The sequence below is a fragment of the Lonchura striata genome, chromosome 39 (genome assembly GCF_046129695.1).
Source record: "Lonchura striata isolate bLonStr1 chromosome 39, bLonStr1.mat, whole genome shotgun sequence".
In the NCBI taxonomy this organism is placed as follows: domain Eukaryota; kingdom Metazoa; phylum Chordata; class Aves; order Passeriformes; family Estrildidae; genus Lonchura; species Lonchura striata.
The window spans coordinates 573,870-588,125 of NC_134641.1; the positions used below are offsets into that span (position 1 = coordinate 573,870).

General features: G+C 47.0%; 1 gene segment (V, D, J or C); it reads right to left on the minus strand.

Annotated features, from left to right (window-relative positions):
• Nucleotides 1-874: 874 nt before the first annotated feature.
• LOC110481941 (Ig mu chain C region-like) lies at nt 875-14,094 on the minus strand. The segment is given in 5 exon segments: nt 875-1,314; nt 5,158-5,478; nt 8,441-8,776; nt 12,369-12,650; nt 14,082-14,094. Coding segments are annotated over 5 exon segments (1,350 nt in total).
• Nucleotides 14,095-14,256: the final 162 nt, after the last annotated feature.

The window sequence follows — 14,256 nt, forward strand, 5'->3', positions numbered from 1 at the left end:
ACTTCCTCGTTTTACCCCAAAAATCCACATTTTACCCCAAAAATCCGCATTTCCTCCGAAAATCCACATTTCCACCCAAAAATCCGCGTTTTACCCCCAAAAATCCAGATTTTCCATCCTAAAATCGACATTTTCCACCCAAAATCCACATTTTCCATCCTAAAATCGACATTTTCCACCCAAAATCCACATTTTCCATCCTAAAATCAAACGATTTCACCCCAATTCCGCTTTTCCTCCTAAAATCCACATTTCCCACCCAAAATCAATCGTTTCCCTCCAAAAACCGACATTTTGCCTTCTAAAATCGACTTTTTCCACCCCAAATCCACATTTTCCATCCTAAAATCGACCGATCTCACCCCAAATCCACATTTCCTCCTAGAATCTACATTTTCCACCCAAAAGCAGTGTTTTACCTCCAAAAATTGATATTTTGCCTTCTAAAATCGACATTTTCCACCCAAAATCCACATTTTCCATCCTAAAATCGAACTATTTCACCCCAAATCCACATTTCCTCCTAAAATCCACATCTTCCACCCAAAATCCAGATTTTACCTCCAAAAATCCACATTTTGCCTTCTAAAATCCACATTTTCCACCCAAAATCCACATTTTCCATCCTAAAATCGACCGATTTCACCCCAATTCCACATTTCCTCCTAAAATCCACATTTTCTACCCAAAACCAGTCTTTTCCCTCCAAAAATCCACATTTTGCCTTCTAAAATCGACGTTTTCCACCCAAAATCCACATTTTACCTCTAAAATTCGACATTTTTCCCTCCCAAAATCCAGGAATTTCCCCCCAAAACCCCATTTTCCCCCCAAAAAATCCCATTTTTTCCATAAAAACCACCAAAACCCCCGATTTTAACTTCTCAAAATCTCCTTTATTCGCCCCAAAAGCGGCTCAGTAGCACACGGCGTCGCTGTCGGCCAGCACCACGGAGACGTTGACGTTGGCCGGCCGCGCCGTGGACCTGTCCAGGTTCCTCTGCACGAACTTCACGCCGCCCACGGCCTCGTGTCCCACCACGCAGCCGAAGACGTCGCCGCGCCGCCACTCGGCCGCCGGCACCTCCAGCTTGGAGTAGACCGAGAAGGTCCCGGCGCCGCCGGCGTCCGGCTGCGGCCCGAAGGTGGAGAACCTCGCCGGCTCCACCGGCGCATCCCCCTGCGTCCAGGTGAGGAGGACGTCGCGCGGCGCGAAGTTGGCCGCCAGGCAGGTCAAGGTGGCCGCCTCGCCCCGGGCCAGCTCCTCGGGCGGCGGCGGGAAGACGAAGACGCTCGGCGCCGACGTGGCGCCGCCTGCGGGGTTTGGGGTGGGTTGGGTTGGTCAGTTGGGGTTGGGAGAGTTGGGGCTGGTTGGGTTTTCCGGTTGGAAGAACCGTTCCCAGTTGGGTTCTCCAGTTGGAGAAACCATTCCCAGATTGAGGAGCCGTTCCCAGTTGGGTTTCCCAGTTGGAGAAACCACTCCCAGTTGGAGAAACCATTCCCAGTTTGAGGAACAGTTCCCAGTTGGGTTCCTCAGTTTGAGGAACCATTCCCAGTTTGAGGAACCGTTCCCAGTTGGGTTTCCCAGTTGGAAGAACCATTCCCAGTTTGAGGAACCATTCCCAGTTGGAGAAACCATTCCCAGTTTGAGTAACAATTCCCAGTTGGGTTCCTCAGTTTGAGGAACCATTCCCAGTTGGGTTTCCCATTTTGAGGAACCGTTCCCAGTTTGAGGAGCCGTTCCCAGTTGGGTTTCCCACTTTGAGGAACCATTCCCAGTTTGAGGAACCACTCCCAGTTGGAGAAACCATTCCCAGTTTGAGGAACCATTCCCAGTTTGAGGAACCACTCCCAGTTGGGTTCCCCAGTTGTAAGAACCAATCCCAGTTGGGTTTTCCGGTTGGAAGAACCGTTCCCAGTTGGGTTCTCCAGTTGGAGAAACCATTCCCAGTTTGAGGAACCATTCCCAGTTGAGTTTCCCAGTATGAGAAACCAATCCCAGTTGGGTTTCCCAGTTGTAAGAACCAATCCCAGTTCAGTTCTCCAGTTGGAGAAACCATTCCCAGTTTGAGTAACAATTCCCAGTTGGGTTTCCCACTTTGAGGAACCATTCCCAGTTTGAGGAACCATTCCCACTTGGGTTTCCCAGTATGAGAAACCATTCCCAGTTGGGTTCCCCAGTTGTAAGAACCATTCCCAGTTTGAGGAACCATTCCCAGTTTGTGCAACCATTCCCAGTTGGGTTTCCCAGTTGTAAGAACCAATCCCAGTTCGGTTCTCCAGTTGGAGAAACCATTCCCAGTTTGAGGAACCGTTCCCAGTTGGGTTCCCCAGTTGTAAGAACCAATCCCAGTTGGGTTTTCCGGTTGGAAGAACCGTTCCCAGTTTGAGGATCCACTCCCAGTTGGGTTTCCCACTTTGAGGAACTGTTCCCAGTTTGAGGAACCATTCCCAGTTGGGTTTTCCGGTTGGAAGAACCGTTCCCAGTTGGGTTCTCCAGTTTGAGGAACCGTTCCCAGTTGGGTTCCCCAGTTGTAAGAACCAATCCCAGTTGGGTTTTCCGGTTGGAAGAACCGTTCCCAGTTGGGTTCTCCAGTTGGAGAAACCATTCCCAGTTTGAGGAACCATTCCCAGTTGGGTTCCCCAGTTTCAGGAACCATTCCCAGTTTGAGGAACCGTTCCCAGTTTGAGGAACCATTCCCAGTTGGAGGAACTGTTCCCAGTTGGGTTCCCCAGTTTGAGGAACCATTCCCAGTTTGGTTCTCCAGTTGACCAAACCATTCCCAGTTTGAGGAACCATTCCCAGTTCGAGGAACCATTCCCAGTTTGAGGAACCGTTCCCAGTTGGGTTCTCCAGTTTGAGGAACCATTCCCAGTTTGAGGAACCATTCCCAGTTGGGTTCCCCAGTTTGAGGAACCGTTCCCAGTTGGGTTTCCCAGTTGGAAGAACCATTCCCAGTTTGAGGAACCGTTCCCAGTTTGAGGAGCCGTTCCCAATTGGGAAATCCCACCAGACAAACCTCCTAAAAACCCAAATTCTGACCCAAAATCACCTTAAAACCAGGACGAATCTCCTAAAACCAAGATTAGCCACCTAAAAACCTCAAAATTTGACCCAAAATCACCGAAATTCCCCCCAAAAGCAGAACTGACCTCCTAAAACCCAAGAAAAATGTCCTAAAACCCGGAAAAATCACCCAAAAATCCCAAATTTTGACCCAAAATCACCGAATTTTACCCCAAAACCAGACCTGACCTCCTAAAAACCAAGACCAACCATCTTAAAACCAGGATTAACCTCCTAAAACCCACCTAAAAAATCACCTAAGGACCCCAATTTTTTCCAAAAAAACCCCAATTTTTTCCAAAACCCCCAAAATTCCCCCAAAACCAGAGCTGACCTCCCAAAACGCAGCAAAAACCTCCCAAAAAACAGCAAAAACCACCTAAACCCCATGAAAAATCACCTAAAACCCCCAATTTTTTTCCCAAAACCCCAAAATTCCCCCCAAAACCAGAACTGACCTCCTCAAAACCAAGACCAACCTTCATAAAACCAGGATTAACCTCCTAAACCCCATGAAAAATCACCTAAAACCCCCAAATTTTTTCCAAAAACCGCCATTTTTTTTCCCAAAATCACCGAAATTCCCCCCAAAACCAGAGCTGACCTCCTAAAAACCAGAAAGAAACCTCCCAAAACCCAGAAAAAATATCCTTAAAACCAGAACTAACCTCCCAAAAACCCTCCTAAAACCCATGAAAAATCACCTAAAAACCCCAATTTTTTTCCAAAAAACCCCAAATTTTTTCCCAAAATCCCTAAATTTTGACCCAAAACCCCCAAATTTTTTCCCCAAAACCCCCATTTTTCCCCCCAAACCCCTCTCACCGCTCTCCTTCCTGACGCTGGCCTCCATCGCCTCCTCGCCCAGCCCTTTCCCGCCGACCCAAAAACCGAGATCAACCTCCCCAAAACCCCAAATTCTGAACCAAAATCACCGAAATTTACCCCAAAACCAGAACTGACCTCCTAAAAACCGAGAAAAATGTCCTAAAAATCACCTAAAACCCCAAAATTTTGACCCAAAATCACCGAAATTCCCCCCAAAACCACAGCTGACCTCCTTAAAACCAAGATTCACTTCCTTAAACCCCAAATTCTGACCCCAAAAACCAGAAAAAAACCACCTAAAAAACCAGAATTAACCCTTCTCCTACCTTCATTTCCTTGAAGAAACCCCTCTAAAAGCCAAATTTTTCCCTAAAAAACCCCCATTTTTTTTCCCAAAACCCCCAAAATTGCCCCAAAACCAGAACTGACTTCCTAAAACCCAAGACCAACCTTCTTAAAACCAGAACTAACCTCCCAAAAACCCTCCTAAAACCCATGAAAAATCACCTAAAACCCCCATTTTTTTTCCAAAAAAACCCCAATTTTTTCCCAAAAACCCCATTTTTTCCCCAAAATCCCCAAAATTCCCCCCAAAACCAGAACTGACCTCCTAAAAACCAAGATCAACCATCTTAAAACCAGGATTAACCTCCTAAAACCCATGAAAAATCACCTAAAAACTCCAAATTTTGTCCCAAAACCCCCATTTTTTTTTCCCCAAATCACCGAAATTCCCCCCAAAACCAGAGCTGACCTCCTAAAAACCAGAAATAAACCTCCCAAAACCCAGAAAAACCCTCCTAAAACCCATGAAAAATCACCTAAAAACCCCATTTTTTTTCCAAAAACCTCCATTTTTTTCCCAAAAACCCCATTTTTTCCCCAAAATCCCCAAAATTGCCCCCAAAACCAGAACTGACCTCCTAAAAACCAAGACCAACCTTCATAAAATCAGGATTAACCTCCTAAAACCCATGAAAAATCACCTAAAAACCCCAAATTCTTTCCCAAAATCCCCAAAATTCCCCCCAAAACCAGAACTGACCTCCTAAAACCCAAGACCAACCATCTTAAATCCAGAACTAACCTCCCAAAAACCTTCCTAAAACCCATGAAAAATCACTTAAAAACCCCATTTTTTTTCCTAAAAACCCCAAATTTTTTCCCAAAAAACCCCAATTTTCCCCTAAAAACCCATTTTTTCCCCAAAAAACCCCATTTTTTCCCCAAAACCCCCATTTTTCCCCCCGAACCCCTCTCACCGCTCTCCTTCCTGACGCTGGCCTCCATCGCCTCCTCGCCCAGCCCTTTGCCGCTCACCCGGCAGGTGAAGGCGGCGCCGGAATTCCAATCCTCGGCGCAGATTTCCAGAAAGTTCCGGACCTCGAAGCGGCCGCCGGGGAGGGGCCGGGCGGGGCCGGAAGTGGCCGCGCCCAGCGCCCCGCCCGGCGCGCGGCTCCAGGTGAACTCCACGGCCGGCGACTCCAGGCCGGACGCCACGCAGGTGAGGTTGGGGCTGGTGGACAGGAACAGGTCCTGCAGGGACGGCGGCAGCACCCGCACCGAGGGCTGGGCGGCGGCGGCTGCGGGGAGCGTTGGGGGAAAAAACGGTGATTTCGGGAAAAAACGGCTTTTTTGTAGGCCGAAAATTGACGTTTTGGCGAAGAAATGCGGTTTTTTGGGAAAAAAATTGGGGTGATGTTGGGCTTTTAGAGGGGTTTCTTCAAGGAAATGGAGGTTGGAGAAGGGATCTTGGGGTTGGAAAAGATTTGGGTGAAAAAACAGTGATTTCGGGAAAAAACGGCTTTTTTGTAGGCCGAAAATTGACGTTTTGGCGAAGAAATGCGGTTTTTTGGGGCTTTTTCTGGGGGTGAAATTGGAATTTTGGGAGGGGTTCATGAAGGAAATGGAGGTTGGAGAAAGGATTTTGGGGTCGGAAAAAATTTGGGTGAAAAAACGGCAATTTTGGGAAAAAATGCTGTTTTTTTATCGGAAAACATGGTTTTTGGTGAAAATTTGGGAGTTTTCGGACAAAAATGGGGTTTTGGGGGAAGAAATTGGGGCTTTGGGAGGGGTTCATGAAGGAAATGGAGGTTGGAGGAGAAATTTTGGGGTCGGAAAAAATTTGGGTGAAAAAACAGTGATTTTGGGAAAAAATAGGATTTTTAATGGACAAAATGCGATTTTTTGCAAAAAAATGGGGGTTTTGGGGAGAGAAATTAGGATTTTGGGAAGGATTTCTGAAGGAAATTGCTGCTGGAATAAGGATTTGAAGTTGGAGAAAAAATCTTGGGGTCGGGAAAAATTTGGGTGAAAAAACGGCGATTTTGGTAAAAAAAACATGAAAAAAATGGGATTCTCGGTGGTTTTTATGGGTAAAATCGCGACTTTTTGGAGATCGTGGGGGAAAATTTGGGTTGGAGGAGGAAGTGGGATTTGGAGAAACAAAACGGCGATTGGGAGGAAATTTGGGGTGAAAAAGGCAGATTTTGGTCAAAAGGCGGCGAAGCTTTGGGGCCGGGTGGAGAATTTGGGGTGAAACGTTGGGATTTGGCCAGCGAGGGTTGGAGGCCGGCGGCCGCGCAGGTGAGGTTGGGGCTGGTGGACAGGAACAGGTCCTGCAGGGAGGGCGGCAGCACCCGCACCGAGGGCCGGGCGGCGGCGGCTGCGGGGAGGGTTGGGGGAAAAAACGGTGATTTCGGGAAAAAACGGCTTTTTTGTAGGCCGAAAATTGACGTTTTGGCGAAGAAATGCGGTTTTTTGGGAAAAAAACTGGGGTGATGTTGGGCTTTTAGAGGGGTTTCTTCAAGGAAATGGAGGTTGGAGAAGGGATCTTGGGGTTGGAAAAGATTTGGGTGAAAAAACAGTGATTTTAGGAAAAAATGCGTTTTTTTTGCCAAAAAATGCGATTTTTTGCGAAAATTTGGGGATTTTTGGGAAAAAAATGGGGTTTTGGGGGAAAAAAATGGGGTTTTGGGAGGGGTTCATGAAGGAAATGGAGGTTGGAGGAGAAATTTTGGGGTCGGAAAAAATTTGGGTGAAAAAACAGTGATTTTGGGAAAAAACCTGGTTTTTTAGGGAGAAAACGTGTTTTTTTGCGAAAATTTGGGGATTTTTTGGCAAAAAATGGGGTTTGGGGGGAAAAAATTGGGGCTTTGGGAGGGGTTGATGAAGGAAATGGAGGTTGGAGGAGAAATTTTGGGATTGGAAAAGATTTGGGTGAAAAAACGGCGATTTTGGGGAAAAAACGGATTTTTAATGGAGAAAATGCGATTTTTTGCGAAAAAATGGGGGTTTTGGGGAGAGAAATTAGGATTTTGGGAAGGATTTCTGAAGGAAATTGCTGCTGGAATAAGGATTTGAAGTTGGAGAAAAGATCTTGGGGTCGGGAAAAATTTGGGTGAAAAAACGGCGATTTTGGTAAAAAAAAACGTAAAAAAAATGGGATTCTCGGTGGTTTTTATGGGTAAAATCGCGAATTTTTGGAGATCGTGGGGGAAAATTTGAGTTGGAGGAGGAAGTGGGATTTGGAGTAACCAAACGGGGATTGGGAGGAAATTTGGGGTGAAAAAGGCGGATTTTGGTCCAAAGGCGGCGAAGCTTTGGGGCCGGGCGGAGAATTTGGGGTGAAACGTTGGGATTTGGCAGCGAGGGTTGGAGGCCGGCGGCCACGCAGGTGAGGTTGGGGCTGGTGGACAGGAACAGGTCCTGCAGGGAGGGCGGCAGCACCCGCACCGAGGGCCGGGCGGCGGCGGCTGCGGGGAGGGTTGGGGGAAAAAACGGTGATTTCGGGAAAAAACGGCTTTTTTAAAATCAAAAAACCACGATTTTTGGCGAAAATTTGGGGATTTTTTGGCAAAAAATGGGGTTTTTTAGGGAAAAAATTAGGCTTGTAGAGGGGTTTCTTTGAGGAAATGGAGACTAGGAAAAAAAATTTGGGATTGGGGAAAATTTGGGTGAAAAAATGGTGATTTTGGGAAAAAATCAGATTTTTAACAGAGAAAATGCATTTTTTTTGTGAAAATTTGGGGTTTTGTGGTAAAATATGGTTTTTTTGGGGGTGAAATTGAGGCTTTGGGAGGGGTTCATGAAGGAAATGGAGGTTGGAGAAGGAATGCTGGGGTTGGAAAACATTTGGGTGAAAAAACGGTGATTTTTAGTGAAAAAACCTGATTTTTTAGGGAGAAAACGTGGTTTTTCGTGAAAATTTGGGGATTTTTTGGCAAAAAATAGGGTTTTTTAGGGAAAAATTAGGCTTGTAGAGGGGTTTCTTCAAGGAAATGGAGACTGGGAAAAAAAATTTGGGATTGGGAAAAATTTGGGTGAAAAAATGGTGATTTTGGTAAAAAAATGTGAAAAAATTGGGATTTTTGGTGGTTTTTATGTGGAAAATTGAGAAATTTTGGAGGTTCTTGGTAAAAATTTGGTGCAAACCCCGAAATTTTTTGTTTTTCAGAAGAGGGTCGGGCTTGGGCGAGAAACTTTAAATTTTCACTTTTAAAAAACCCCCAAAATCTCCCAAATTCACCCCGAAATCCCCCTCACCTTTACAGAACGTGCTGATGCTGGCCTCGATGGGCGTGGCCAGGTGGGCGTGGCTTGCCCGGCAGGTGAAGTTGCTCCCTTTGTCCCATTGGCTGCGGCTAATGTTGACGCGGCCGCTGAGGGTCACCTGACCGTCGCCGCCCTCCTGGCAGCTGGAAAGCTCCGCCCCCAGCTGGGCGGGGTCGCCGTTGACCAACCAGCTGAGGGTGGCGTCGGCGGCGCCGCGGCCGCGCACTTGGCACAGGAGGTGGACCTGGTCCTGCTCCGGGTGGGCCTGGTTGGGGTCGCTCAGGAGGGAGACGGTGAAGTCGGGGAGCCGGGGGGTGTTGTTGCAGGCTGCGGGGAGAGGTGGGGGCAGGTGAGGCCAAAAAAATCCCCAAAACGACGGAAAATGGGGAAAAAAAGGGCGAAATCCCAGCGGAAATCGAGGCAAGATGGCCGAAAAGCGGATTAAAGATGGCCGAAAATGGAGACAAAAAGGCTGATCCAAAATGGCGGAAATTGGAGCCAATAGAGTTGAAATCAGATCAAAGATGGCAGACATTGGAACCAAAATGGCTGAAATTGGATCAAAAATGGCAGAAATTGGAGCCAAGATGGCCAAAAATGGATCCAAAATGGCCGATTCAAAATGGCGGAAATTGGAGCCAATAGAGTTGAAATCGGATCCAAGATGGCAGAAATTGGAGCCAAAATGGCTGAAATTGGAGCCAAGATGGCCAAAATTGGAGCCAAGATGGCGGAAATTGGAGCCAAGACGGCCAAAAATGGATCTAAAATGGCCGATCCAAAATGGCGGAAATTTGAGCCAGTAGAGTTGAAACCGCATCCAAGATGGCGGAAATTGGAGTAAAGATGGCCGAAATTGGATCCAAAATGGTGGAAATTGGAGCCAAGATGGCCAAAAATGGATCCAAAATGGCCGATTCAAAATGGCGGAAATTGGAGCCAATAGAGTTGAAATTGGATCCAAGATGGCGGAAATTGGAGCCAAAATGGCTGAAATTGGAGCCAAGAAGGCCAAAAATTGATCCAAAATGGCCGATCCAAAATGGCGGAAATTTGAGCCAGTAGAGTTGAAACCGCATCCAAGATGGCGGAAATTGGAGCCAATATGGCCGAAATTGGATCCAAAATGGTGGAAATTGGAGCCAAGATGGCCAAAAATGGATCCAAAATGGCCGATTCAAAATGGCGGAAATTGGAGCCAATAGAGTTGAAATTGGATCCAAGATGGCGGAAATTGGAGCCAAAATGGCTGAAATTGGAGCCAAGATGGCCAAAATTGGAGCCAAGATGGCGGAAATTGGAGCCAAGACGGCCAAAAATGGATCTAAAATGGCTGATCCAAAATGGCGGAAATTTGAGCCAGTAGAGTTGAAATCGGATCAAAGATGGCGGAAATTGGAGCTAAAATGGCTGAAATTGGAGCCAAGACGGCCAAAAATGGATCTAAAATGGCCGATTCAAAATGGCGGAAATTTGAGCCAGTAGAGTTGAAATCGGATCAAAGATGGCGGAAATTGGAGCCAAAATGGCAGAAATTGGAGCCAAGACAGCCAAAAATGGATCCAAAATGGCCGATCCAAAATGGCAGAAATTTGAGCCAGTAGAGTTGAAACCGCATCCAAGATGGCGGAAATTGGAGCCAATATGGCCGAAATTGGATCCAAAATGGTGGAAATTGGAGCCAAGATGGCCAAAAATGGATCCAAAATGGCCGATTCAAAATGGCGGAAATTGGAGCCAATAGAGTTGAAATTGGATCCAAGATGGCGGAAATTGGAGCCAAAATGGCTGAAATTGGAGCCAAGAAGGCCAAAAATTAATCCAAAATGGCAGATCCAAAATGGCGGAAATTTGAGCCAGTAGAGTTGAAACCACATCCAAGATGGCGGAAATTGGAGCCAAGATGGTGGAAATTGGAGCCAAGACGGCCAAAAATGGATCCAAAATGGCTGATACAAAATGGTGGAAATTGGAGCCAATAGAGTTGAAATCGGATCCAAAATGGCCGAAATTGGAGCCAAGATGGCTGAAATTGGATCCAAAATGGCCAATCCAAAATGGCAGAAATTGGAGCCAAAATGGCTGAAATTGGAGCCAAAACACCCAATCCAAAATGGCTGAAATTGGATCAAAGACGGCCAAAAATGGATCAAAAATGGCCAAAAAAATGAGCCAAAATGGCCGATCCAAAATGGCCGAAATTGGAGCCAAATGGGCCAATCAAATATGGTTGAAATTTGAGCCAAAATGGCCAAAATTGGACAAAAATGGAGCCAAAATGCCCCAAAAATGAATCAAAAATGGACAAAAATGGAGCCAAAATGGCTGAAAATTGATCTAAAATGGCTGAAATGGAATCCAAAATGGCTGAAAATTGACCCCAAATGTCTGAAAATTGATCCAAAATGGCTGAAATGGGATCTAATATGGCTGATGCAAAATGGCTGAAATGGGATCCAAAATGGCTGATCCAAAATGGCTGAAATTTATTCAAAATGGCTGAAAATGGATCCAAAATGGCTGAAATGGGATCCAAAATGGCTGATGCAAAATGGCTGAAATGGGATCCAAAATGGCTGATCCAAAATGGCTGAAATTTATTCAAAATGGCTGAAAATGGATCCAAAATGGCTGAAATGGGATCTAATATGGCTGATGCAAAATGGCTGAAATGGGACTCAAAATGGATCCAAAATGGCTGAAAATTGATCTAAAATGGCTGAAATTTGTCCTAAATGGCCCAAAAATTCACCCAGGTGTCCCCAAACCCCTCCAGATGTCCCCAAAACTCCTCAAAATGTCCCCAAAATTCCTCCAGGTGTCCCCAAAACCTCTCCAGGTGTCCTCAAACCCCTCCCAGATGTCCCCAAACGTCCCTAAAACCTCTCCAGATGCCATCAAACCTCTTCAGGTGTCCCCAAAACCCCTCCCAGATGCCATCAAACCTCTCCAGATGTCCTCAAAACCCCTCCAGACGTCCCCAAAACCCCTTCCAGATGCCATCAAACCTGTTCAGGTGTCCCCAAAACTCCTCAAAACGTCCCCAAAACCCCTCCAGGTGTCCCCAAACGTCCCCAAAACCTCTCCAGATGCCATCAAACCTTTTCAGGTGTCCTCAAAACTCCTCAAAGTGTCCCCAAAACCCCTCCAGGTGTCCCCAAATCCCTCCAGATGTCCCCAAAACCCCTTCCAGATGCCATCAAACCTTTTCAGGTGTCCTCAAAACTCCTCCAGATGTCCCCAAAACCCCTCCCAGATGCCATCAAACCTCTCCAGATGTCCTCAAAACCCCTCCAGACGTCCCCAAAACCCCTTCCAGATGCCATCAAACCTTTTCAGGTGTCCCCAAAACTCCTCAAAATGTCCCCAAAACCTCTCCAGGTGTTCCTAAACGTCCCCAAAACCCCTCCCAGATGCCATCAAACCTTTTCAGGTGTCCCCAAAACTCCTCAAAACGTCCCCAAAACCCCTCCAGGTGTCCCCAAACTCCTCCAGGTGTCCCCAAAACCTCTCCAGATGTCCCCAAACTCCTCCAGGTGTCCCCAAAACCTCTCCAGGTGTCCTCAAACCCCTCCCAGATGTCCCCAACGTCCCCAAAACCTCTCCAGATGCCATCAAACCTTTTCAGGTGTCCCCAAAACTCCTCAAAATGTCCCCAAAACCTCTCCAGATGTCCTCAAACCTTTTCAGGTGTCCCCAAAACCCCTCAAAACGTCCCCAAAACCTCTCCAGATGTCCTCAAACCTTTTCAGGTGTCCCCAAAACCCCTCAAAACGTCCCCAAAACCTCTCCAGGTGTCCTCAAAACCCCTCCAGGTCTCCCCAAATTCCTCCAGGTGTCCCCAAAACCTCTCCAGGTGTCCTCAAACCCCTCCCAGATGTCCCCAAACGTCCCCAAAACCCCTCCAGGTGTCCCTCACCGCCCACGTCGAGGCCGAAGCTCTTGCCGTAATGCTCCACCCGGCAGCGGAACTTTTGGCCCTTGGCCTGGTCGGCGGCCAGGGTGACGCGGGAGCCCCGCCCGAACTGGGCCACGCCCACCGGAAGTTCCGGGAAGTCCCGGCTGTGCTCGGAGGCCGCCCCCTCCCAGGAGATCTGCGCCGGCTGCGGGAAGAAGCCGGCGGCGAAGCAGCCGAAGGTCACCTGGTCCTCGAAGTCCTCGCAGGAGCAGAGCGGGAAAACGTCCGGGGAGCGGGCGGGGTCTGCGTGGGAATGAGGGCAATTAGCATAGCGAGGCCACGCCCACGGCTGGGGAAAAAATCCCAACTAAAAAGCGCAAAAATAACCAAAAAAAACCAAAATTTTGGGCTGAAGTTGGATCCAAGATGGCCGAAATGGATGTAAAATGGCCGATCCGAAATGGCTGAAATGGGAGCCAAAATAGCCAAAAATCCAATCCAAGATGGCTGAAATTTGATTCAAAATGGCCGATCCAAAATGGCCGGAAATGGAGACAAGATGGCCAAAAATGGATCCAAAATGGCTGAAATTGGAGCCAAAATGGCCAAAATGGATCCAAAATGGCTGAAATTGGAGCCAAGATGGCTGATCCAAAATAGCCAAAAGTGGATCCAAGATGGCCAAAAATGGATCCAAAATGGCCAATCCAAAGTGGCTGAAATTGGATCCAAAATAGCCAAAATTGGATCCAAAATGGCTGATCCAAAATGGCTGACATTGGATCCAAAATGGCCAAAAATCCAATCCAAGATGGCTGAAATTGGACACAAGATGGCCGAAAACCTCGCAGGAGCAGAGCGGGAAAAGGTCCGGGGAGCGGGCGGGGTCTGCATGGGAATGAGGGCGATTAGCATAGCGAGGCCACGCCCACGGCTGGGAAAAAAATTCTGCTCAAAAAGCCCCAAAGTTGTCCCAAAAAAACCCCAAAAACCAAAAATAAAATTGGGACTAAAGTTTGATCCAAGATGGCTGAAAATGAGAGCCAAGATGGCCGAAATGGATTCCAAATGGCGGAAAATGAGTCCAAAATGGCTGAACCAAGATGGCTGAAATTGGATTCAAAATGGCTGAAATTGGAGCCAAAATGGCTGAAATTGGAGCCAAGATGGCTGAAATTGGATTCAAAATGGCGGAAAATGAGTCCAATTTGGCTGATCCAAAATGGCTGAAATTGGATCCAAAATGGCTGAAATTGGCTCCAAAATGGCCAAAAATGGATCAAAGATGGCCAAAATTGGATCCAAAATGGCCAAAAATCCTATTCAAGATGGCTGAAGTGGGAGCCAAAATGGCTGATTCAAGATGGCTGAAATTGGATCCAAAATGGCTGAAATTGGATCCAAGATGGCTGAAATTGGATTCAAGATGGCGGATCCAAAATGGCCAAAATTGAATTCAAAATGGCTGAAATGAGAGCCAAGATGGCTGAAATGGATTCAAAATTATAGAAAATTAGTCCAAAATGGCTGAACCAAGATGGCTGAAAATGAATCCAAAATGGCTGATCCTAAATGGCCAAAATGGCGGAAAATGAGCCCAAAATGGCTGAACCAAAATGGCTGAAATTGGATTCAAGATGGCGGATCAAAAATGGCCAAAATGGATCCAAAATGGCCGAAAATCTCCAGGAGAAAACGCCAGAAAAACCCTGAGGGTAGTGGGCGTGGCCACGCCCCTCATTTGCATATCGGAGGCCACGCCCACCCCCGACAAAAAAAAAACAAAACAAAAAAAAGTCCAAAAAGCCCCAAAATCACCCAAAAATTCCAATCCAAGATGGCCGCCCCAAAATGGCGGGAAAACAGCGGGTGGGCGTGGCTTGTTTTGGCGGGGAAAACCCTCTCATTT